The sequence below is a fragment of the Nerophis lumbriciformis genome, linkage group LG32 (assembly GCF_033978685.3).
Source record: "Nerophis lumbriciformis linkage group LG32, RoL_Nlum_v2.1, whole genome shotgun sequence".
In the NCBI taxonomy this organism is placed as follows: Eukaryota; Metazoa; Chordata; class Actinopteri; order Syngnathiformes; family Syngnathidae; genus Nerophis; species Nerophis lumbriciformis.
In genome coordinates, this window is record NC_084579.2 from 3,906,232 (window position 1) to 3,933,032 (window position 26,801).

A 26,801-nucleotide genomic window follows, 5' to 3' on the forward strand; every position below is an offset into this window, starting at 1 on the left:
TAATATTTGTGTAAATTAATTATTATTCCAATCTACATATTATCGTCTGACTGATACTAGTGATTGTTAACTTCATCAAAAACTATAATACTCGAGGCAGTCTCTTAGAAAGGAATGCCTCGACAAGAGTTGCACCAGTTTCGACAACATTTTGTTTTGGAGAACGCTTGGGTATTTCCGCTTCCGGCTGTTTCTTTCAAACAGGTAAGTTCCTCCACCCGGCCTGTGACGTCACGGGGATGGGCAGGTCACGTGGTGTGTCGAAGGGAGGAGGGGGGGGAAAGACCTGCGGTGTAAAGTTTCTGTCATGGCAGGAAGAAGAAGAGGAGGAATACGGCAGAAGACCACACGGTAGGACAAGCTTTTACGACGCCGTCACCATCGACGAGGTTCGCTTCGGTTTCCGGAGAAAAGTCAACTTTGTCGTCGTCGCTAACGAAGAAGTTAGCCATGTAGCAATAAACCAGTAAAACTGGTCAAGTGCGACGTAATAATTCAGCTATTGTTGACTTTTACTTCCCTGCTAGCTTACTTCTAGAAAGTTCCTCCGTCGGCCTTTTCTATTGTGTTCACCATGAATTAATTAAACTTAAACAAGTTGAAAAACGTATTCGGCTGTTACCATTTAGTGGTCAATTGTACGGAATATTTACTGTACTGTGTAATCTACTAATAAAAGTCTCAATCAATCAAAAATCGGTTCCTATAAAGCTAACATCATTACTTTTTGTTCAATGGTCTACTAGTCTTGTCAAGTACACTACACTTAAGTACACACTTACACTATTAGTATACAGTATAATACACCTCATACTACTACCAGAGGTGGGTAGAGTAGACAGAAATTGTACTCAAGTAAGAGTACTGTTACTTTAGAGATTTATTACTCAAGTAAAAGTAAGGAGTAGTCACCCAAATATTTACTTGAGTAAAAGTAAAAAGTATGTTGTGAAAAAACTACTCAAGTACTGAGTAACTGATGAGTAACATACACACACATATCATATATATATATATATATATATATATATATTGATATATACATACATTGATATATACAGTATATAATTTATATTTATTTATTTTGCCGTTTTTGTTTACATGTTAAAGGTGTTTTAATGAATATACATGCATGTTTAACACATATAGATTCCTTTCTTTCATGAAGACAAGAATATAAGTTGGTGTATTACCTGATTCTGATGACTTGCATTGATTGTAATCAGACAGTAGTGATGATAACGTCCACGTTTTCAAATGGAGGAGAAAAAAAGTTCCTCCTTTCTGTCTAATACCACATGAAAGTGGTTGCTTTTTGGCATCTTATTTGTCCAGCTTCCATATTCGTTTTTATACACTTTACAAGAAATACATTGGCGGCAAACTCCGTAGCTTGCTAGCTTGTTTGCGCTGGCTTTCGGAGATTTACAAAGTACAAAGAAGAAGAACCATGATAAACATTCTGAATTTATTTAACTCATCCATTCTTTCATTCTTTCACTCACAAAATAATCTTACTTATTTCAACATATGAAATGTAACTTACTTCACCAATTATTATTTATTTACTTATTTTATTGTGATTACTAATGGAGTATATTGTGAATAAATTGAGAACAGGAAGTGAACAAAAGTTTTAGCAACTGTTATGTAAAAGAAAAGGGGTAGGATTAAATAAGCTCTGCTTCTTCCTACTCCTTTTCGAACATGTTGAAAAGAGAAACTGGAGATTGTGATGTATCATGTTGTATACTTGCATGTTCGAAATAAACTCAAACTCAAACTCAAACTCTTATTTTGAAAGCGCAGGCGCGATGGAGCGGCACTTTTATTGTGAAGACAGGAACTGTGCAGTCAGTCTTTAGGCTTTTGACGGGATGTACGGTTGAAATAAAAAAAAGGTCTTTTTTCCTTCACATTTTTGATTGATTGATTGGAACTTTTATTAGTAGATTGCACAGTACAGTATATATTCCGTACAATTGACCACTAAATGGTAACACCCCAATAAGTTCTTCAACTTGTCAGATCATGTGACCGCCTGGCTCTGTTTGATTGGTCCAACGTCACCAGTGACTGCATCTGATTGGTGGAACGGAGTGAACGTCACCAGTGACTGTATTTGTTGAAACGCAGGCACTATGAAGGTCTGTCTGACAGACCAAAACAAACAAAGCGTGCATTAACAGATCGATAAAAAATAGTAGCAAGTAGCAAGCTGAATGTAGATAAAAGTAGCGGAGTAAAAGTAGCGTTTCTTCTCTATAAATATACTCAAGTAAAAGTAAAAGTATGTTGCATTAAAACTACTCTTAGAAGTACAATTTATCCCAAAAGTTACTCAAGTAGATGTAACGGAGTAAATGTAGCGCGTTACTACCCACCTCTGACTACTACACACCTTACACTACCGGTGTAATAATTCCACCCAAAGGACCTGAAAGTATGTTATTGTTAGCATGTTATATTCATGATGTGAACTGTTCACATGTTATTAACTGTCTTGGGTCTAGATCAGGGGTCGGCAACCCGCGGCTCCGGAGCTGCATGCGGCTCTTTGACCACTCTGATGCGGCTCAGCTGCATTCTTGCCAACCCTCCCGATTTTTCCGGGAGACTTCACTGCCTCTCCCAGGGCAAACATTCTCCGATTTTCACCCGGACAACAAAATTGAGGGTCGTGCCGTGATGGCACTGCATTTTGCGTCCTCTACAACCCGTCGTTGCGTTCGCTTTTTCACCTAAGAAACAGCGTGCCGGCCCAGTCACATTTTGTATGCGGCGTTTGCTCACACACTAAATGACAGCAAGGCATACTTGTTCAACAGCCATACAGATCACACTGACGGTGGCCGTATAAACAACTATAACACTCTTCAATGTTTCAATCCATCAATGTTTATTTATATAGCCCTAAATCACAAGTGTCTCAAAGGGCTGCACAAGCCACAACGACATCCTCGGTACAAAGCCCACATAAGGGCAAGGAAAAACTCACCCCAGTGGGACGTCGATGTGAATGACTATGAGAAACCTTGGAGAGGACCGCATATGTGGGTAACCCCCCCCCCCCCCCCCCCCCCCCTAGGGGAGACCGAAAGCAATGGATGTCGAGTGGGTCTGACATAATATTGTGAGAGTCCAGTCCATAGTGGATCCAACATAATAGTAAGAGTCCAGTCCATAGTGGGGCCAGCAGGACACCATCCCGAGCGGAGACGGGTCAGCAGCGCAGAGATGTTCCCAGCCGATGCACAGGCGAGCGGTCCACCCCGGGTCCCGACTCTGGACAGCCAGCACTTCATCCATGGCCACTGGACCTGTGCCCCCCCCCTCCACAAGGAATAGGGGAGCAGAGGAGAAAAGAAAAAAAACGGCAGATCATCTGGTCTAACAGGGGGGCTATTTAAAGGCTAGAGTATACAAATGAGTTTTAAGATGGGACTTAAATGCTTCTACTGAGGTAGCATCTCTAATTGTTACCGGGAGGGCATTCCATAGTACTGGAGCCCCAATAGAAAACGCTCTATAGCCCGCAGACTTTTTTTGGGCTCTGGGAATCACTAATAAGCCGGAGTTCTTTGAACGCAGATTTCTTGCCGGGACATATGGTACAATGCAATCGACAAGATAGGACGGAGCTAGACCGTGTAGTATTTTATACGTAAGTAGTAAAACCTTAAAGTCACATCTTAAGTGCACAGGAAGCCAGTGCAGGTGAGCCAGTATAGGTATATATATATGTATATATGTATATAAAGGTGTATATACAGTATAGGCGTAATATGATCAAACTTTCTTGTTCTTGTCAAAAGTCTAGCAGCCGCATTTTGTACCAATTGTAGTCTTTTAATGCTAGACATAGGGAGACCCGAAAATAATACGTTACAGTAGTCTTACTAATATGCGCCACACTGTGAACCCACACCAAACAAGAATGACAAACACATTTCGGGAGAACATCCACACCGTAACACAACATAAACACAACAGAACAAATACCCAGAATCCCATGCATCCCTAACTCTTCCGGGCTACATTACACACCCTGCTACCACCAAACCCCGCTCACCTCAATCTACGCACGGGGGGTGGGGGGGGGGGGGTGTTGTTGATGTGTGGGGGGGCAGGGTTGGGGTGGCGGGCTTTGGTGGTAGCGGGGGTGTATAAAGTAGCCCGGAAGAGTTAGGGATGCATGGGATTCTGGGTATTTGTGCTGTTGTGTTGCGGTGCGGTGCGGATGTTCTCCCGAAATGTGTTTGTCATTCTTGTTTGGTGTGGGTTCACAGTGTGACGCATATTAGTAAGAGTGTTAAAGTTGTTTATATCGCCACCCTCAGTGTGATCTGTATGGCTGTTGAACAAGTATGCTTGCATTCACTTATGTGTGTCTGCAGAAGCCTCATATAACATGTAACTGGGCTGGCAAGCTGTTTGTTCAAGCCGAAGAGGGCGCTAAAGGTAGTGACATCACGGCACGCCCTTATTATTGTTGTTTGGGTGAAAATCGGCATACCGTATTTTCCGCACCATAAGGCGCCCTGGGTTATAAACCGCGCCTTCAATGAACGGCATATTTCAAAACTTTGTCCACCTATAAGCCGCCCGGTGTTGTAAGCCGCATCTAACTGCGCTAAAGGAATGTCAAAAAAACAGTCAGATAGGTCAGTCAAACTTTAATAATATATTAAAAACCAGCGTGATGTGGGCGCGCATGGAATCGTATATCAACATGGACAGAGCTGCGTGAAAAAAGCCACCCGGCCTCTTCGCGTAAACTTAAACTTACCTTAACCACTCGCTCATCTTTTCTTCATCCATCCCTTCGAGTTAGCTTTTATGATGACGCCGGCTGGAAAGGTCTCTTTTGGCAAGGTCTTCCTTTTGAATATCACCATGGGTGGAAGTTTCTGGCCATTAGCATGGCAAGCTAGAACCACAGTGAAGGATGACTTCTCATTCCCTGTGGTGCGAATATTCACCGTACGTGCTCCCGTTGTATCCACAGTGCGGTTCACAGGAATATCAGTTGCTGTGAAATAGTAATCCGTGTGCGGATGGAGAGATTGCGTCTTTTCATGAACCGGATCCCTGTCGCTTAGTAGGAGCCATTTTGTGGTCTTTACAGATGTAAACACACAAAGGAAATGAAACGTACGGTGATATCCGCGCGCTTTTTCTTCTTCTACGCGGGCGGGTGGTTGCTTACAGTAGAAGAAGAAGCGTTTCCTGTTCTATGGGGGCGGGTGCTTACCTTGGCGGTTGCTTGCGTAGAAGAAGAAGCGCTTCCTGTTCTACCGGGAAAAAAGATGGCGGCTGTTTACCGAAGTTGCGAGACCTAAACTTTATGAAAATGAATCTTAATATTAATCCATATATAAAGCGCACCGGGTTATAAGCCGCACTGTCAGCTTTTGAGAAAATGTGTGGTTTTTAGGTGCGCCTTATAGTGCGAAAAATACGGTACATTCAAGAGAATAGTTTCCCTGAAATTCGGGAGTCAACCGGAAAAATCGGGAGGGTTGGCAAGTGTGACGCTGTCAAGTGCCCTTCATATAAAACTCGCGGGCCGCACAACATTACATTTCCATATTAAGGTGCGGGCCGCGTGTCTGAGACCCCTGGTTTATACATAGCAGGAAAAAAAACTTTGTATGTAGTGTTATTTCATTTTAAATTTCAAAAGAGTTTTGTGGCTCCTATTGTTTTCTTTAATTTATGGGAATGGGTCAAAATGGCTCTTTGAGTGGTAAAGGTTGCCGACCCCTGGTCTAGATCTAGATCAGACCTGAGCAAATTAAGGCCCGGGGGTCAAATGCGGCCCGTTGAGCTTTTCAATCTGGCCCGCCGGACATTCCCAAATCATTTTTTTAGATGTTTAAGATGTAAAGTGTAGCTGCCATTATGATGTGCACTCATGTTTTCTAATGACCGTAAGTCTTCAACTATACTAAGTATTTCAATGGTTGGAATCTGCACTTTGGGATGACATACCAGTTACTATGCTCATCTAATTAGTTACAATGGTAATCTAATTAGTTACAATGGTCATCTAATTAGTTACTATGGTCATCTAATTAGTTACAATGGTAATCTAATTAGTTACAATGGTCATCTAATTAGTTACTATGGTCATCTAATTAGTTACTACGGTCATCTACGTCATAGCAGCTCAGACGAGGCACCAAGCAGTGTGGGCGGGAAGCGTTTCCACAGACGCGGAAGGAGATTTTCACAACAAAGTTATAAAGCTTAGTGATATATCAGATTGTCGGTGGGTTTATTTTGTACCCTTCGCGTTCATATTTCACTGTTTGTTGCATTTTTTTGTTGCGTTTCACTTGATTGTAAAATATGTCGATCGAAAGGGGGTGTGGCATTCATATTTTGTCAATATTCAGTGTTTTATCGTTCAGAGAAATTCCATTACGTTTTTTTAAGGCGGTCTGTCATAACGTTTTTAGCATTCAATCAGACATTATTGTGAGGTTTTGTATTAGTGTTCCTAAAAATAGATATACCGGCCCCCAGACACATTGTTTTCTCTAAATGTGGCCCCCGAGTCAAAATAATTGCCCAGGCCTGATCTAGATGTTGTTTATTTGACTTTTATTTTTTATTTTAATTTTAAAAAAAAGTTATTCAATTTTTATTGAGATCCATCACCCGACTACGGAGCCCCTAAAGCAGAGGTGTCAAAGTCATTTTCACTGAGGGCCACACCGCAGTTATGTTTTGACCCCAGAGGGCCGCATCTAACAGTGAATGCTGTTATTACATCATTTTAATGCATTTTATTAGTACATTTTTTGAAACTAAAATGTAAAAGAAATAAGTTGCAATAATTTCACCTCAAAATTTAGTGTATTTTACTGTAAATAGAAAAACAGTACTGTTGTTTTTATGGTTAAAAAAAAAAAAGGCAGCTCAGTTGCTAGAATTTTACTGTCAAATTTACATTTCTTTTTGTACTGTAAATAAAAAAAACCTGAAATTTTACAGTAACATTTTGGAACCTGAGCTGCCAGTTTTTTTTTGTTTGTTTTTTTTTTTACCGCAAATCAACAACTGTAAATTTTCCGGTGTATTGTTAATGCCAAAACAGCACTACTGTTTATTACAGTAAAAAAAAAAGTGCTGTTTTTTTCATCTCGAGAAAAATGCTGTAAAAACCACAGTAAATTTCACAATTTTACCATGAAATCTATTGCTACTTTTACGTCGCACAATTTGATGGATAACTTGCTTTGAAATCATTATTATTAGTATTTATTTCCATTAAAAAAATGGTTTGAATGTTTGATCATATATTTTTGCATAATTAGACAATATTTAAGTTAACATAATTTGCGGGTACATGGAGTACATATTTATATATTTTTTCTCCCAAAATAGAAAGAAATAATACATTTAGTAAGAAAAGTTATAGTACTTTATTGATGCATATTACTTCCAGGCTTTTGAGGGCCAAATAAAATGAAGTGGCTGGCCACAGCTTAGTGATATAGCAGATTGTCGGTGGGTTTATTTTGTACCCTTCGCGTTCATATTTCACTGTTTGTTGCATTTTTTGTTGCGTTTCACTTGATTGTAAAATATGTCGATCGAAAGGGGGTGTGGCATTCATATGTTGTCAATATTCAGTGTTTTATCATTCAGAGAAATTCCATTACGTTTTTTAAGGCGGTCTGTCATAACGTTTTTAGCATTCAATCAGACATTATTGTGAGGTTTTGTATTAGTGTTCCTAAAAATAGATATACCGGCCCCCAGACACATTGTTTTCTCTAAATGTGGCCCCCGAGTCAAAATAATTGCCCAGGCCTGATCTAGATGTTGTTTATTTGACTTTTATTTTTTATTTTAATTAAAAAAAATATATATTCAATTTTTATTGAGATCCATCATCCGACTACGGAGCCCCTAAAGCAGAGGTGTCAAAGTCATTTTCACTGAGGGCCACACCGCAGTTATGTTTTGACCCCAGAGGGCCGCATCTAACAGTGAATGCTGTTATTACATCATTTTAATGCATTTTATTAGTACATTTTTTAAAAACTAAAATGTAAAAGAAATATGGTAAGTTGCAATAATTTCACTTCAAAATTTAGTGTATTTTACTTTAAATAGAAAAACAGTACTGCTGTTTTTATGGTTAAAAAAAAAAAGGCAGCTCAGTTGCCAGAATTTTACTGTAAAATTTACATTTCTTTTTGTACTGTAAATTAAAAAAAAACTGAAATTTTACAGTAACATTTTGGAACCTGAGCTGCCAGTTTTTTTTGTTTGTTTGTTTTTTACCGCAAATCAACAACTGTAAATTTTCCGGTGTATTGTTAATGCCAAAACAGCACTACTGTTTATTACAGTAAAAAAAAAAGTACTGTTTTTTTCATCTAGAGAAAAATGCTGTAAAAACCACAGTAAATTTCACAATTTTACCATGAAATCTATTGCTACTTTTACGTCGCACAATTTGATGGATAACTTGCTTTGAAATCATTATTATTAGTATGTATTTCTATTAAAAAAAGGGTTTGAATGTTTGATAATATATTTTTGCATAATTAGACAATATTTAAGTTAACATAATTTGCGGGTACATGGAGTACATATTTATATATTTTTCTCCCAAAATAGAAAGAAATAATACATTTAGTAAGAAAAGTTATAGTACTTTATTGATACATATTACTTCCAGGCTTTTGAGGGCCAAATAAAATGAAGTGGCGGGCCACATCTGGACCCCGGGCCTTGAGTTTGACACCTGTGCCCTAAAGGGACAATTGTGTGTATCTTCCAAACAAGACATAGTTTTTATCACATCAACATGGGACTAACAACACTCCTTTAAATCTCAGCAATACCACAGAAGAGGCAAACTGTCATTTTCCGGGCATGATAAAGTCTTAAATAATGTCAAACACGTAGCATACAGATAAAGTGTTTGTCTCACACCGAGTAACCCACTGTGGACAGACCAAGACAAAAATGCAGGCTCAGCGAGCGCTGCGCGCCCCCGCGAAGGAAATACATTTTTGGCAGGAATTCACATTTTGCCACAATAGCCCTAAAGAGACATGTGGGAAAGTCCTAGTTGGAAATACAGCTGAATTAACTCCTGAACTGGCATTTTCACACAGACCTCAAACCATGCGCACGCATCCAATGCTTTCTGGTGCACACCAGTTAGTTTCTGGTGCGCACGAGATACATATCTAAAAAAAAAAATTGTCCCCATGTCCCTTTAGGGGCTCCGTATTTATTTGACTTTTATGTTTATTTTTATTTTTTATTTTTTTAACTTAATTTTTATTGAGATCCATCATCCGACATTACTATCCATTTCATATTTGCATACACCATACATCTATTGTCTGCCCTAAATGTCAAAATATTTTATTTGTTTACAGGTAAAAGCCAGTAAATTAGAATATTTGGAAAAACTTGATTTATTTCAGTAATTGCATTCAAAAGGTGTAACTTGTACATTATATTTATTCATTGCACACAGACTGATGCATTCAAATGTTTATTTAATTTAATTTTGATGATTTGAAGTGGCAACAAATGAAAATCCAAAATTCCGTGTGTCACAAAATTAGAATATTACTTAAGGCTAATACAAAAAAGGGATTTTTAGAAATGTTGGCCAACTGAAAAGTATGAAAATGAAAAATATGAGCATGTACAATACTCAATACTTGGTTGGAGCTCCTTTTGCCTCAATTACTGCGTTAACGCGGCGTGGCATGGAGTCGACGAGTTTCTGGCACTGCTCAGGTGTTATGAGAGCCCAGGTTGCTCTGATAGTGGCCTTCAACTCTTCTGCGTTTTTGGGTCTGGCATTCTGCATCTTCCTTTTCACAATACCCCACAGATTTTCTATGGGGCTAAGGTCAGGGGAGTTGGCGGGCCAATTTAGAACAGAAATACCATGGTCCGTAAACCAGGCACGGGTAGATTTTGCGCTGTGTGCAGGCGCCAAGTCCTGTTGGAACTTGAAATCTCCATCTCCATAGAGCAGGTCAGCAGCAGGAAGCATGAAGTGCTCTAAAACTTGCTGGTAGACGGCTGCGTTGACCCTGGATCTCAGGAAACAGAGTGGACCGACACCAGCAGATGACATGGCACCCCAAACCATCACTGATGGTGGAAACTTTACACTAGACTTCAGGCAACGTGGATCCTGTGCCTCTCCTGTCTTCCTCCAGACTCTGGGACCTCGATTTCCAAAGGAAACGCAAAATTTGCATGGTTGGGTGATGGTTTGGGGTGCCATGTCATCTGCTGGTGTCGGTCCACTCTGTTTCCTGAGATCCAGGGTCAACGCAGCCGTCTACCAGCAAGTTTTAGAGCACTTCATGCTTCCTGCTGCTGACCTGCTCTATGGAGATGGAGATTTCAAGTTCCAACAGGACTTGGCGCCTGCACACAGCTCAAAATCTACCCGTGCCTGGTTTACGGACCATGGTATTTCTGTTCTAAATTGGCCCGCCAACTCCCCTGACCTTATCCCCATAGAAAATCTGTGGGGTATTGTGAAAAGGAAGATGCAGAATGCCAGACCCAAAAATGCAGAAGAGTTGAAGGCCACTATCAGAGCAACCTGGGCTCTCATAACACCTGAGCAGTGCCAGAAACTCATCGACTCCATGCCACGCCGCATTAACGCAGTAATTGAGGCAAAAGGAGCTCCAACCAAGTATTGAGTATTGTACATGCTCATATTTTTCATTTTCATACTTTTCAGTTGGCCAACATTTCTAAAAATCCCTTTTTTGTATTAGCCTTAAGTAATATTCTAATTTTGTGACACACGGAATTTTGGATTTTCATTTGTTGCCACTTCAAATCATCAACATTAAATGAAATAAACATTTGAATGCATCAGTCTGTGTGCAATGAATAAATATAATGTACAAGTTACACCTTTTGAATGCAATTACTGAAATAAATCAAGTTTTTCAAAATATTGTAATTTACTGGCTTTTACCTGTATATCCCAACAATGCCAACCCCCTTAAAAAAAAGAAGAGAAAAACAGCACAAAAAAAACAAAAACAAAACAAACCAGAGTTATAATAATATTAACAAAAAAATCAATAAAACAAATAATAATAAATAAAATAATATAAACAGATAGTAAAAAAACAACAAAAAACTATAGACATATAAGAAGTAATCTTTTTTTTTTTTAAACAGTGCAATCACTAATTTGAGAAAATAAAATCAGGCTTATGGGGCGTGACATAGTTGACCCAGTTTTCGCAGTATGAAGTCAATTTCTCCAATTTATAATTACTAAAAGCCGTTATCTTCTCCATTTTATAAATGTCCATTGTGATTACCATCTATAGCTTCAAAGTTGGGCTCTCCTGTAATATCCATTTCCTGGTAATGCTCTTTTTTTTTTACTTTTAACAATCGTCAAAGTGAAATCAGGTTTTATTTATGGTACTGTAGGTTTAAGTTCAAATTTGAATGACAATAAAAGGAAGTCCAAGTCTAGTCTAAGTCTTTATTTACAAGCATCCTATTGCTTTTGACACTTAATTAAAAAAAAAATTGTCCCCGTGTCCCTTTAGGGGCTCCGTATTTATTTGACTTTTATGTTTATTTTTATTAATTTTTTTTTAACTTAATTTTTATTGAGATCCATCATCCGACATTACTATCCATTTCATATTTGAATACACCATACATCTATTGTCTGCCCTAAATGTCAAAATATTTTATTTGTTTATATCCCAACAATGCCAACCCCTTCAACAAAAGAAGAGAAAAACAGCAAAAAAAAAACAAACAAAAACAAACCAGAGTTATAATAATATTAACAAAAAAATCAATAAAACAAATAATAATAAATAAAATGATATAAACAGATAGTAAAAAAACTATAGACATATAAGAAGTAATCTTTTTTTTTTAAAACAGTGCAATCACTAATTTGAGAAAATAAAATCAGGCTTATGGGGCGTGACATAATTGACCCAGTTTTGCCAGTATGAAGTAAATTTCTCCAATTTATAATTACTAAAAGCCGTTGTCTTCTCCATTTTATAAATGTCCATTGTGATTACCATCTATAGCTTCAAAGTTGGGCTCTCCTGTAATATCCATTTCCTGGTAATGCTCTTTTTTTTTTTACTTTTAACAATCGTCAAAGTGAAATCAGGTTTTATTTATGGTGCTGTAGGTTTAAGTTCAAATTTGAATGACAATAAAAGGAAGTCCAAGTCTAGTCTAAGTCTTTATTTACAAGCATCCTATTGCTTTTGACAACAAAAAATAATCTTCCTGTTGTTTGCAAAATCTTTAGTTTGCTATTGTAGGGCGCTCAAAGACACTATAAAGATGTGACAGGAAGTGATGGTTGTGTGTGTGTGTGTGTGTGTGTGTGTGTGTGTGTGTGTGTGTGTGTGTGTGTGTGTGTGGCAGGTGATTGTTGGCGTCCAGCAAGCGAGGTTAGCGTAGTGCTAAGCTGCAGGTCAGTGTAGGTGCTGCTGAGTGACTGCGTATCAAAAAGGTATTGAAGCACATTTTCTTTCTCCTCCTCGACATCACCTGGTGGGCTGATTGGCTGACCACAGTCCGACTCTGCGCCGCCACCCGCCGGCCAGGCGCCTTGGCAAAAGGAGCGCTTGACGGTCGCGGCGCGGAGACGCACTGTGGACTCTGCTAGCATGGAGAAATCTGGGTAACGTCTTCTGTGGTGGCTTTTGTGGTGTGTGTCGCTTCTGGTGTGGTTTTGAAACTCAATGAATCACATATTTGGTCGCCGTTGTCCCATCCAACATGTCCGTCCACTGACTCCTGACATGTGTCTCTTAGGGACCACCGTCAGACTCATGTCCTATGGGGGAGACTTTCATGGACGCACTGAGCGTGTCCGCCAGGCGCCGCACTACGACCAGGTTCCGCAGGGCTCGTTACCGCGGGACAGATTTTACGATCCAGACCCTGTGACCAAGCAGGCGGCGCCTTATTTGGCCCTCAGCTCTGACCCGCTCCCCCCTCCGCCTCTGCCCGACCAGCCCCCCATCGGGCCAGAGTTTGACCGCAGAGGCAGCGAGTACGCCACCGACCTTGAGTCGGAAATAGACCCGGCCCTAGACATCAAACCGGTCCACCGCTTCATCCCCGACTCGTGGAAGAACTTCTTCCGGACGAGCAACCGCAGCAGCAACAAGGAAGCGGCCTCGTCATGTAACAACAACAACAGCACCAGCGAGGGCGTTCGCTGCTCGCCGCCACCGTCCGTTCCTGGATCCTACCGTGACCCGTATGGGGGCTCGGCCGGCAGCTACAACTCCGGCAAGGAGCTCCTGGAACTAGGCGACATTCAGTCGATGTCAGGCCGCACGTACCGCACGGCGCAGACATACAGCGAGCGCGTGGAGGAGTACAATCAGCGCTACGCCTTCATGAAGTCCTGGGCGGGGCTGCTGAGGATTCTGGGATGCGTGGAGCTCCTGCTGGGCGCCGTCGTCTTCGCCTGCGTGTGCGCGTACATCCACAAGGACAACGAGTGGTTCAACATGTTCGCTTACTCGTCTCCCGGAGCCGGTGTCTTTGGCAACGGGGCCAGCGGGTCTTACTACACGGGCCCCAAAACGCCGTTTGTGCTGGTGGTGGCGGGCCTGGCCTGGCTGGTGACGGTCATAGTGCTGGTGCTGGGCATGACCATGTACTACCGCACCATCCTGCTGGACTCCAGCTGGTGGCCGCTGACGGAGTTCATCATCAACCTGGCGCTCGCCGTGCTCTACATGGCCGCAGGTAAGCGGCGACGGCGGCCGCGGCGTCCAAACCTCCCGGTGTCCTCTTTTCTCACTCACGCGCTGTGTGCCCGCCAGGCATCGTGTACGTGCGTGACACAACACGAGGGGGGCTCTGCTCCTCCCCTTTCTTCAACAACGGCCCCAGCGCCGCCTTCTGCAGGACGGACGCGGGCCAGACCGCCGCCATCATCTTCCTCTTCCTCAACATGGTCATCTACCTGATTGGCGCCGGCGTGTGCCTCAAGCTGTGGAGGCACGAAGCGGCACGCCGTTACCGCGAGCAGAACGCCAGGGAGGTCAGCGGTCCGCCTGATCACATGATTTCCTGTCGTGTCTCCCGTGGTCACGTGACTTGTTGTGTTGCAGGTGCAGCAGTCGGAGTTCGGAGCGGTCCAGTCGCTGGTGAGCGTCCAGTCTTACTTCTTATATGCATACCTGCCAACTACTCCGGTTTTCCCATAATTAGTACGGTTTTCATCAACCTATTCCGTGTTACGGTTGCAGTGATAAAAAATACGGTTTTTCATTAATTAAAAAAAACAATTTAAAAAAAAGTTTTATTCACGAAATCGCGTAACAACAATGACAATCGACACTGCTTCCCGTAACTTCCTATCGAGCCATTCCGAATGCCATGCGCGAGGCTATTTATAGCACCGCTGCCAAGCACGAGGCACCAGTTGCCATTGTTTCCAAACGAGCGAACGATCATGGAATCAGCCGGAGAAAAATCGCAAACGAGTCTTAAACCGAAAAGAAAACTGCAGTCATTCCGTGAAGTATATTCAAAAGCCTATCCGGGAATAATTATCCGTTCCAAAAAGGGTGAAAACTACGCGAATTGCACCTTGTGCAGACAAGATTTTTCGATCGGACACGGAGGAATTAGCGATGTAAAAGACCACGTTGGGACAAAAAAACACAAGTCTAATGCCGTTGCTAGCGATACAAGTGGAAAACTTTCAACGTTTTTCGTCGCCCAAACAGATTCTCTGGATGTGATAAATGCCGAAGTTTTATTTACGGAGGCAATAATTGAGCAAACAAAAAGGTAATGACACCAATGTTATCTATTGGAATTGTTTAGTACTGTTATACTGTTAAAAGTGTTTGTACTATTTATGCTTTCAAGTCCAAGTTGAAGAAATCTTGTTAAATGTTGACAGCATAACTACCAAAATACAGAAGTATGTCCTTAATATTTTTGCAGTGCTATTTCTGTTGGAAAGTTAAAATGATTACATTAGAGATGTGATGTGCCACTTTTCAAGTGTCTGATGGCTTACCGTATTTTCCGCACCATAAGCCGCCCTGGGTTATAAGCCGCGCCTTCAATGAACGGCATATTTCAAAACTTTGTCCACCTATAAGCCGCCCCGTGTTATAAGCCGCATCTAACTGCGCTAAAGGAATGTCAAAAAAACAGTCAGATAGGTCAGTCAAACTTTAATAATATATTAAAAACCAGCGTGATGTGGGCGCGCATGGAGTCGTATATCAACATGGACGGAGCTGCGTGAAAAAAGCCACCCGGCCTCTTCGCGTAAACTTAAACTTACCTTAACCACTCGCTCATCTTTTCTTCATCCCTCCCTTCGAGTTAGCTTTTATGATGACGCCGGCTGGAAAGGTCTCTTTTGGCAAGGTCTTCCTTTTGAATATCACCATGGGTGGAAGTTTCTGGCCATTAGCATGGCAAGCTAGAACCACAGTGAAGGATGACTTCTCATTCCCTGTGGTGCGAATATTCACCGTACGTGCTCCCGTTGTATCCACAGTGCGGTTCACAGGAATATCAAAAGTCAGTGGAACCTCGTCCATGTTGATAATGTTCTCTGGCCGGATCTTTTTTTCAGCTATCTTGTTTTTACAATATGCACGGAAAGTAGCCAGCTTTTCTTGAAAGTCTTTAGGCAGTTGCTGTGAAATAGTAGTCCGTGTGCGGATGGAGAGATTGCGTCTTTTCATGAACCGGAAACCTGTCGCTTAGTAGGAGCCATTTTGTGGTCTTTACAGATGTAAACACACAAAGGAAATGAAACGTAATATCCGCGCGCTTCTTCTTCTTCTACGCGGGCGGGTGGTTGCTTACAGTAGAAGAAGAAGCGCTTCCTGTTCTATGGGGGCGGGTGCTTACCTTGGCGGTTGCTTGCGTAGAAGAAGAAGCACTTCCTCTTCTACGGGGAAAAAAGATGGCGGCTGTTTACCGTAGTTGCGAGACCGAAACTTTATGAAAATGAATCTTAATATTAATCCATATATAAAGCGCACCGGGTTATAAGCCGCACTGTCAGCTTTTGAGTAAATTTGTGGTTTTTAGGTGCGGCTAATAGTGCGGAAAATACGGTAAATTAATTTTCATTAATTTTTCATATTTTGAATTCTTTTGAAAGGCTTACAAAAAAACTACATTTGAATTGTAATTCCATGCTATTGACAGGACTATTAATTTTAATGAAGTTAGCTTACCATGTTTACAGTATGATAATTGTGATAGAAATGTGAATTTTAGGCACAGAATATTTTCTACAATTGAACAAGGCAGTAGATTATACAAGCTTGGACAGAAAGTTAATAATGTCACCAATTTTTTTTTAAATGGAATTGTTTAGTACTGTTTTACCATTTGTTTACTGTAAAAAGTGTTTATACTTTCAATGAACAAATTGAAGTCTTGTGAAAGGTTGACAGGATAACTGGCATTAACTGTCAAAATAATTTCAAACTATTGAAGTTAGCTTACAGAATAAACATGTCAATCAACCCATATGATTTTTGCTGTAATATTTTTGTTTTGAAAAGTCACTGTGACTGATAGAAAAGTGATGGTTTTAGCAACATTTTAACCTGTCTGAATGCTAATAATCATTTTGCGTCGGGGGGGAAGCTGAACCCCCCACCAGGACTTTGTCCTGGACCTACCGGGGCCTGCGGCCCCTGGACCCTGGCTACTAGGTTTTTCTGATTTCAAAAGTTGGCAGGTATGTATATGTAATGCCGCCATAGTTTGATTCTTGATGTTGTGGCGTCAGCTGGTTCCTGTGGCGGCGGCGTCCGGTGCCAAGAGTCCCCGACAGGAATCGTCAATCGCGTCCTTCCAAGACGCCCCTCGCATCGCTATCGCTCCAAAGGTCCTGCAGGGGGCGATACCGTCTGGTCACATTCCCAAACCTGTCATCGTGCCCGACTACATCGCGTAAGTCCTCACTCGATATTTACACAACACATGTCGCCAGAATAAAAGAAGTCGTGACCTCGCTCCAACAGGAAGTACCCCACCGTCCGCTCAGACGAGGAGCGAGACCAGTACCGGGCGGTGTTCAACGACCAGTACGCCGAGTACAAGGAGCTGCATGCCGAGGTGCAGGTGGCGTGCAGGAAGTTCGACGAGATGGACGGGATGATGCGCAACCTTCCTCAGCAACCCGGCAGCCAAATGGTGATGTCACATGACCTCTCGTTAACCTCCTAGAGTGCTCATTCCCACATCCCGCAGCTTCCTGTTTGCACTTCCTGACTCCGCCTACCTTCCCTCGCTGCGTTTGTCTCCACACCAACGTGATCTTTCTTCTCTCTCTGCAGGAAGTGGAGCGCATCAACAGAATCCTGGAGGAATACCAGAGGAAGAAAAACGTGTGTATACTGTATAAGTGTGTGTGTGTGTGTGTGTGTGTGTGTAAGTGTGTGTGTGTGTGTGTGTGTGTGTGTGTGTGTGTGTGTGTGTGTGTGTGTGTGTGTGTGTGTGTGTATATACAGTCGTGATCAAAAGTTTACATACACTTGTGAAGGACATAATGTCATGTCATGGGGACGGCGTGGCGCGGCTGGGAGAGTGGCCGTGCCAGCAACCTGAGGGTTCCCAGTTCAATCCCCAGTTTCTACCAACCTCGTCACGTCCGTTGTGTCCTTGAGCAAGACACTTCACCCTTGCTCCTGATGGGCGGTGGTTAGGGCCTTGCATGGCAGCTCCCGCCATCAGTGTGTGAATGTGGAAATAGTGTCAAAGCGCTTTGAGTACCTTGAAGCATACCTGCCAACTACTCCGGTTTTCTCGTAATTAGTACGGTTCTCATCAACCTATTCCGGGTTACGGTTGCAGTGATAAAAAATACGGTTTTTCATTAATTAAAAACAAATTATTTTTTTTAAATTTTTATTCACGAAATCACGTAACAACAATGACAATCGACACTGCTTCCCGTAACTTCCTATCGAGCCATTCCGAATGCCATGCGCGAGGCTATTTATAGCACCGCTGCCAAGCACGAGGCACCAGTTGTATGGCGTCACATTAGTGCCAAAAATCTGAGCGCATAAAAACTGTTATCGCGCGCTGATTCTCCACTTCGTGCGCGCGCGCGACACCATTTTGCGCGCGCGCGGTGCCTTTCTGCGCGCTCTCTGTGTACTCCTGGCATCTCTCCTCGCGCTGTCATGTTTCCTTTTGGCACTTTGGGGGCGGGTATGCTTAGACGGCCCCTCCTTTCTGATTGGTCAGGCGAAAAATGCTCAGAGCCAATCAGAAGTACCGTATTTTCCGCACCATAAGCCGCCCTGGGTTATAAGCCGCGCCTTCAATGAACGGCATATTTCAAAACTTTGTCCACCTATAAGCCGCCCCGTGTTATAAGCCGCATCTAACTGCGCTAAAGGGAATGTCAAAAAAACAGTCAGATAGGTCAGTCAAACTTTAATAATATATTAAAAACCAGCGTGATGTGGGCGCGCATGGAGTCGTATATCAACATGGACGGAGCTGCGTGAAAAAAGCCACCTGGCCTCTTCGCGTAAACTTCCCTTAACCACTCGCTCATCTTTTCTTCATCCATCCATCCCTTCGAGTTACCTTTTATGATGACGCCGGCTGGAAATGTCTCTTTTGGCAAGGTCTTCCTTTTGAATATCACCATGGGTGGAAGTTTCTGGCCATTAGCATGGCAAGCTAGAACCACAGTGAAGGATGACTTCTCATTCCCTGTGGTGCGAATATTCACCGTACGTGCTCCCGTTGTATCCACAGTGCGGTTCACAGGAATATCAAAAGTCAGTGGAACCTCGTCCATGTTGATAATGTTCTCTGGCCGGATCTTTTTTTCAGCTATCTTGTTTTTACAATATGCACGGAAAGTAGCCAGCTTTTCTTGAAAGTCTTTAGGCAGTTGCTGTGAAATAGTAGTCCTTGTGCGGATGGAGAGATTGCGTCTTTTCATGAACCGGATCCCTGTCGCTTAGTAGGAGCCATTTTGTGGTCTTTACAGATGTAAACACACAAAGGAAATGAAACGTAATATCCGCGCGCTTCTTCTTCTTCTTCTACGCGGGCGGGTGGTTGCTTACAGTAGAAGAAGAAGCGCTTCCTCTTCTATGGGGGCGGGTGCTTACCTTGGCGGTTGCTTGCGTAGAAGAAGAAGCACTTCCTCTTCTACGGGGAAAAAAGATGGCGGCTGTTTACCGTAATTGCGAGACCTAAACTTTATGAAAATGAATCTTAATATTAATCCATATATAAAGCGCACCGGGTTATAAGCCGCACTGCTAGCTTTTGAGTAAATTTGTGGTTTTTAGGTGCGGCTAATAGTGCGGAAAATACGGAGCAGGGCGGGTCATCGTCAATATGTATCAAGATTTACGGAGGAAGAAGTGGATAAAAAAAATTTCGCGCGCTGATGAAGGTTATTTCATACCACATAAACACAATACAGGGTAATACAAAATGTGACCCAAATAAATAATAAGACAACAAACACCATAATCACATCTTTCAGCCAGAACTGGTCCACCAGCAATAACATTATTTTATATTTTCACTTCTTCTTGAACATTTGTTTTCTAATTTATGGAATTTCTTTTGATTCAGCCATAAAATTAATGAAATAATCTTTGAATTTTGTTTTTAAAATGTTAAAAATAGCTTTTAATAATGTATTCTGAAACAGTTTAAAATAATCAGAGAACTGACTAACACTGACCCTACACAACTATGTTGCACAATTAAGTCTTCTTTTTTTTTAAAGCGAAAGAGGTATTTTCAACAGGTACAGCATCCTATGTCATATCTACATGTAATCAGATTTGTAACAAGGCAAACCGTTTGTAAATTGGTCGAAAATCGAGCAAGTTATGGTAATTTAATTAGTACATGTACCATTGACATCAATGTAATGATTGAGGCTAGATGTCCGAAGTAAGATGGCTACAACGTTGCTACACTGGAGAATGATTGGTCATATGAAAAATGCTCAGAGCCAATCAGAAAGAAGGGGCCGTCTAAGCATACCCGCCCCCAAAGTGCCAAAAAGAAATATGACAGCGCGAGGAGAGATGCCAGGAGTACACAGAGAGCGCGCAGAAAGGCGTCGCGCGCGCAGAAAGGCGTCGCGCGCGCAGAAAGGCACCGCGCGCGCAGAAAGGCACCGCGCGCGCAGAAAGGCACCGCGCGCGCAGAAAGGCACCGCGCGCGCAGAAAGGCACCACGCGCGCGCAAAATGGTGTCGCGCGCGCACGAAGTGGAGAATCAGCGCGCGATAACAGTTTTTATGCGCTCTGATTTTTGGCACTAATGTGACGCCATACAGTTGCCATTGTTTCCGAACGAGCGAACGATCATGGAATCAGCCGGAGAAAAATCGCAAACGAGTCTTAAACCGAAAAGAAAACTGCAGTCATTCCGTGAAGAATATTCAAAAGCCTATCCTATCGGAATAATTATCCGTTCCAAAAAGGGTGAAAACTACGCGAATTGCACCTTTTCGATCGGACACGGAGGAATTAGCGATGTAAAAGACCACGTTGGGACAAAAAAACACAAGTCTAATGCCGTTGCTAGCGATACAAGTGGAAAACTTTCAACGTTTTTCGTGGCCCAAACAGTGATGGTTTTAGCAACATTTTAACCTGTCTGAATGCTAATAATCATTTTGCGTCGGGAAAAGTCCCCCTGAACCCCCCACCAGGACTTTGTCCTGGACCTACCGGGGCCTGCGGCCCCTAGACCCTGGCTACTAGGTTTTTCTGATTTCAAAAGTTGGCAGGTATGTTGAAGGTAGAAAAGCGCTACACAAGTATAACCCATTTACCGTATGGCTGACTTGAGTTTCCAATCATTTCTACAACTCTTATTTTTTTGTGATAGAGTGATTGGAGCACATACTTGTTGGTCACAAAAACATTCATGAAGTTTGGTTCTTTTATGAATTTATTATGAGTCTACTGAAAATGTGAGCAAATGTGCTGGGTCAAAAGTATACATACAGCAACATACATGATCCATTTTGTAGAAAAGTTACAGTCAAATCAAATGAGCTTCATGGCATGGCCTCTCAACTTCATGTGAGTGATTATGATTGACGACACCTGTTGACTTCTCTGAGCACATGTAAATAGGGCTCATGTGATGCAGTCATTAGACTCGGTTACAAAACGCGACAATGGGGAAGTCAAAGGAACTCAGCACAGATCTGAAAAAACAAATTATTGACTTGGAACAAGTCAGGAAAGTCACTTGGAGCCTTTTCAAAGCAGCTTAAGGTCCCAAGAGCAACTGTGCAGACAATTGTTCGTAAGTATATAGTGCATGGCACAGTTTTGTCACTGCCACGATCAGGAAAAAAACCGCAAGCTGTCACCTGCTGCTGAGAGAAAATTGGTCAGGATGGTAAAGAGTCAACCGAGAACCACCAAAAAGCTGATCTGCAATGAATTGCTGGAAAACAGGTGTCAGTGTCCACAGTCAAGCGTGTTTTGCATCGCCATGGACTGAGGCTACCATGCAAGAAGGAAGCCCTTGCTCCAGAAGCCACACCTTAAGGCTCCTTTAAAGTTTGCTGCTGATCACATGGACAAAGATAAGACCTTCTGGAGGAAAGTTCTGTGGTCAGATGAAACAAAAATGGAGCACAATACCCAGCAATATGTTTGGAGGAGAAAAGGTGAGGCCTTTAATCCCAGGAACACCATTCCTACCGTCAAGCGTGGTGGTGGTAGCATACCTGCCAACTACTCCGGTTTTCCCGTAATTAGTACGGTTTTCATCAACCTATTCCGAGTTACGGTTGCAGTGATAAAAAATACGGTTTTTCATTAATTTAAAAAAAAAAAAGTTTTTAAAGTTTTATTCACGAAATCGCGTAACAACAATGACAATCGACACTGCTTCCCGTAACTTCCTATCGAGCCATTCCGAATGCCATGCGCGAGGCTATTTATAGCACCGCTGCCAAGCACGAGGCACCAGTTGCCATTGTTTCCAAACGAGCGAACGATCATGGAATCAGCCGGAGAAAAGTCTTAAACCGAAAAGAAAACTGCAGTCATTCCGTGAAGAATATTCAAAAGCCTATCCGGGAATAATTATCCGTTCCAAAAAGGGTGAAAACTACGCGAATTGCACCTTGTGCAGACAAGACTTTTCGATCGGACACGGAGGAATTAGCGAGGGAATGCAATACGGCTTCCACAGGCGAAAACATTTACAAAATACTCGCGGAAGAAATAGACTCAAACGAAATTCCTTGGCAGAATTTGGTTTGCTTTGCTGCCGATAATGCTGCAGTGATGATGGGATCTAAAAAGGGTGTTGCAGCTTTCATTACGGAAATGTCTCCTTCGGTTTACATCGCCGGTAAGTAGCATAAAAAAACTCACAAAACATACAATTTTAAGTAAATCTTTTATTTACATAAACAATAAATCAAATCAAAAATAATTTCTGTGTACAGTATATCTTTTTATTTGTGATAACGATAACATGTTCAAAACAAGTAACATATAACTATCATACTATTCTATTACTCTTTATTAATTTGAAAAATGTCGTCATGAAGTTTTATATTTATATTTATTTATATTTCTTTCATAAACCAAAATTTCGACCTGACGTTTCTTGTTACAATAATGTCTGCAATATCAATAATGACATTTATATTGTGTAATTTGAACCAAATACTCTCAAAAATCTTATTCTTTCAAGTTGTTGAAAGTTTCAACATATATGATAGACTGATAGAAAAGTGATGGTTTTAGCAACATTTTAACCTGTCTGAATGCTGGACCCTGGCTACTAGGTTTTTCTGATTTCAAAAGTTGGCAGGTATGTGGTAGTATTATGCTCTGGGCCTGTTTTGCTGCCAATGGAACTGGTGCTTTACAGAGAGTAAATGAGACAATGAGAAAGGAGGATTAGCTCCAAATTGTTCAGGACAAGCTAAAATCATCAGCCCGGAGGTTGGGTCTTGGGCGCAGTTGGGTGTTCCAACAGGACAATGACCCCAAACACACCTCAAAAGTGGTAAAGGAACGGCTAAATCAGGCTAGAATGAAGGTTTTAGAATGGCCTTCCCAAAGTCCTGACTTAAAGGTGTGGACAATGCTGAAGAAACAAGTCCATGTTGGAAAACCAACAAATTTAGCTAAACTGCACCAATTTTGTCAAGAGGAGTGGTCAACAATTCCAACAGAAGCTTGTGGATGGCTACCAAAAGTGTCTTATTGCAGGTAAACTTGCCAAGGGATATGTAAGCAAATATTAACATTGCTGTATGTATACTTTTGACCCTCACATTTTCAGTAGAGCCATAATAAATTCATAAAAGAAGCAAACTTCATGAATGTTTTTTGTGAGCAACAAGTATGTGCTCCAATCACTACATCACAAAAAAAATAAGAGTTGTAGAAAATATGTCAGGGTATATCTGATCGTGGCGCCACGACTAAATTGAAGCTACTGCTCCTTTAAAAATTAGGATTGTTTTAAGTGGAAAGAAATGACAGTCATATTATGTATGACCAGAATACAGTTTATATTATTCAAGCACCATTGACTAGTGATGCGTAGGAAATGTGGCCACTGAAAAACTTAGATGAAATGTAAGCAAGACGCACTGGAGTGTCTGCACTCAGTGCCAATCCTTGTCCTAAAGTAATGGACCGGACTTGCCCACTTCATTGTTCTAACATGTGATGCAGATATGAAGCAGTGGTCATTGCTAAAGACTGCAAGGGAAGTTCAGCTTCCCCTAATATATAAAAAAAAGTGGTCAAACGTGTTCTTTTGTGTTGGCGTTCCATTGACTAAATGCCTTAGAATGACTTTCACTTTTGTTTAGAAACAGCTTTTTGGACCACAGTTGGCGTGGCTTTTTTCTTTGATGTGGTTGCAGCAAACGATGTGATGATGTCACATTGACCACGCCCCCACTGTAGATTTTAAGTCTGTATTGAATGCAGTACTCAGGTTTGTGAAGCACTGATCATAAGAATATCATCAGATCAGCTCATTTGTCATGTTTGTGTAGTAGAGATGCGCGGATAGGCAATTATTTCATCCGCAACCGCATCAGAAAGTCGTCAACCATCCGCCATCCACCCGATCTAACATTTAATCAGAACCGCACCCGCCCGTTGTTATATATCTAATATAGACGATGCAAGGCATTAGTGAGGTTATAAAGCTTTTGCCTGTTAAAGAAAGGAGACTGATCCAATGCAGCACAGACATTCGCGTGCCACGCTGTCACGGCCCAGACGCACACCAGTGCGCAATCATATGGGAGCCGCGCTGAGCGCATCTCCAAGCGCGTATCGCTGCCGGCGACGGCCGGGTAGGGGCCCGACGCTCCAGCGCCATCCATTTTCAGTGCTAGTTGATTCGGCAGGTGGGTTGTTACACACTCCTTAGCAGGTTCCGACTTCCATGGCCACCGTCCTGCTGTCTATATCAACCAGGGTGAGCCCCACCCCTTTCGTGAGCGCACTGCGCGCGGAGTGACCCCTGTTACGTGCCCCCGGCAACAGGGGTGGCGGGTGGGTAAGCTGCGCGGGCGGAGCGCGCGGAGTGACCCCTGTTACGAGCCCCCGGCCACGGGGGTGGCGGGCAGGTAAGCTGCTTACCTGCTGCGCGTGACGCCGGCCGCGGCGAAGGCGGACGAGGCGGGGTGTCGGTGCGGTGGGCGCGGTGGTGACCCTGGACGTGCGTCGGGCCCTTCTCGCGGATCGCCTCAGCTACGGCTCCCGGTGGGGCCCTCTCGGGGGAAGGGGCCTCGGTCCCGGACCCCAGCGAGGCGTCCCTTCTCCGCTCCGTAAAAGTGTCCATCTCTTTTTTTTTTCTTCTTCTGTTGTGGCATATGCTGCAGGTGCCTGCTCGTTTTTCGTATGTGGGTAACAACATTTAACTATGTATATATATTTCCCAATTGGTTTAAATGCCACCCGCCTGAATCTATTTAAAATCTAATTTTTTTTTATTTCAACCGCCCGACCCGACCCGCGGATAAAATCTAATTTTTTTTCATTTCAACCGCCCGATCCGCGGATAATCCGCGGACTCCGCGGTTGTGTCCGCAAACCGCGCATCTCTATTGTGTAGCGTTAGCATTAGCAGCTAATGAGGTTGTTACCCTGCGTCCAGGAGGACAATTACAAATATCTCTGTGAAGGCCAGATAGATTGTCTAATTTGCATATGATTGGTGTGTGCACATGATATTATGACGCGTGTGTGCAAAAAAAAGACACAGAAAAATGTTATAGAAATATTTGTTATTTTTATCAATTAATGGTATCAACATTTCTGGTTGTTGTCGTTATAAAGTGCCTTTTTGATCATTTTGTGTTTGTTTACTTTATGAATAAAATGGTCAAATGGGCACATAAAAAGGTAAAGTCTGCAAATGACCACATTATTTAATGTGACCCGCGAAAGCCTGGAAATAATATGCGTTTATAAAATGCTTAATCTTTTCTTACTAAATCCATCCATCTTCAACCGCTTATCTGGAATGGGGTGGCGGGGACAACAGCTCCAGCAGACTTCCCTCTCCAGAGCAACATTAGCAACTTCCTCCTGGGGGATCCCGAAGCGTTCCCAGGCCAGAGAGGAGATGTAATTCCCCCGCATCTGGTCCATCTGGTCCTTGGCCTGCCGCGGGGTCTCCTCCCAGTGGGTCGTGCAACGAGGACTTCCCTAGGGAGACGCTGGTGAGGCATCCGCACGAGATGCCTCAACCACCTAAGCTGGCTCCTTTCCAAGCGAAGGAGCAGCGGCTCTACTCCGAGTCTCTCTCAAATATATTTGTTCTTTCGACATTAAAAATCAAGTACTGCATGCAAGTGCATATCTTTCAAAATTCAACGTTATCAAAATCAAAATATTCCAAAAATATTTGTTGTTAAAATAAAGATAAATACTGTACTTAAATATCTGCTTGACTTGTGATTTCAAAACAAATTAAAGCTGCAAGCAGCATTGGTCGGGCCCGCGTATTTGGCAGGTGCTAGTCCTACAGGTAAAAGCCAGTAAATTAGAATATTTTGAAAAACTTGATTTATTTCAGTAATTGCATTCAAAAGGTGTAACTTGTACATTATATTTATTCATTGCACACAGACTGATGCATTCAAATGTTTATTTCATTTAATTTTGATGATTTGAAGTGGCAACAAATGAAAATCCAAAATTCCGTGTGTCACAAAATTAGAATATTACTTAAGGCTAATACAAAAAAGGGATTTTTAGAAATGTTGGCCAACTGAAAAGTATGAAAATGAAAAATATGAGCATGTACAATACTCAATACTTGGTTGGAGCTCCTTTTGCCTCAATTACTGCGTTAATGCGGCGTGGCATGGAGTCGATGAGTTTCTGGCACTGCTCAGGTGTTATGAGAGCCCAGGTTGCTCTGATAGTGGCCTTCAACTCTTCTGCGTTTTTGGGTCTGGCATTCTGCATCTTCCTTTTCACAATACCCCACAGATTTTCTATGGGGCTAAGGTCAGGGGAGTTGGCGGGCCAATTTAGAACAGAAATACCATGGTCCGTAAACCAGGCACGGGTAGATTTTGCGCTGTGTGCAGGCGCCAAGTCCTGTTGGAACTTGAAATCTCCATCTCCATAGAGCAGGTCAGCAGCAGGAAGCATGAAGTGCTCTAAAACTTGCTGGTAGACGGCTGTGTTGACCCTGGATCTCAGGAAACAGAGTGGACCGACACCAGCTGGACTGCTGCTGAGTGGTCCAAAGTCATG

The 26,801-nt window shown here is 42.4% G+C and overlaps 1 protein-coding gene across 6 annotated transcripts in view; it reads left to right on the forward strand.

Annotated features, from left to right (window-relative positions):
* Window positions 1–243: 243 nt before the first annotated feature.
* Window positions 244–26,801, forward strand: part of marveld2a (MARVEL domain containing 2a) — a 29,742-nt gene continuing 3,184 nt past the window's right edge. Inside the window, exons 1-9 of one of the 6 annotated variants that reach the window (XM_061927381.1) lie at window positions 279–351; window positions 12,442–12,490; window positions 12,594–12,727; window positions 12,835–13,782; window positions 13,860–14,080; window positions 14,151–14,186; window positions 16,817–16,980; window positions 17,052–17,223; window positions 17,367–17,417. In XM_061927381.1, the coding sequence (XP_061783365.1) occupies window positions 12,852–13,782; window positions 13,860–14,080; window positions 14,151–14,186; window positions 16,817–16,980; window positions 17,052–17,223; window positions 17,367–17,417 (1,575 nt within the window). In that variant the 5' untranslated portion in view covers window positions 279–351; window positions 12,442–12,490; window positions 12,594–12,727; window positions 12,835–12,851. Of the gene's footprint in view, window positions 352–12,441; window positions 12,530–12,593; window positions 12,728–12,834; window positions 13,783–13,859; window positions 14,081–14,150; window positions 14,187–16,816; window positions 16,981–17,051; window positions 17,224–17,366; window positions 17,418–26,801 lie in introns of all 6 variants that reach the window. The other 5 variants (XM_061927380.1, XM_061927378.1, XM_061927383.2 and 2 more) reach the window with 5 other exon arrangements.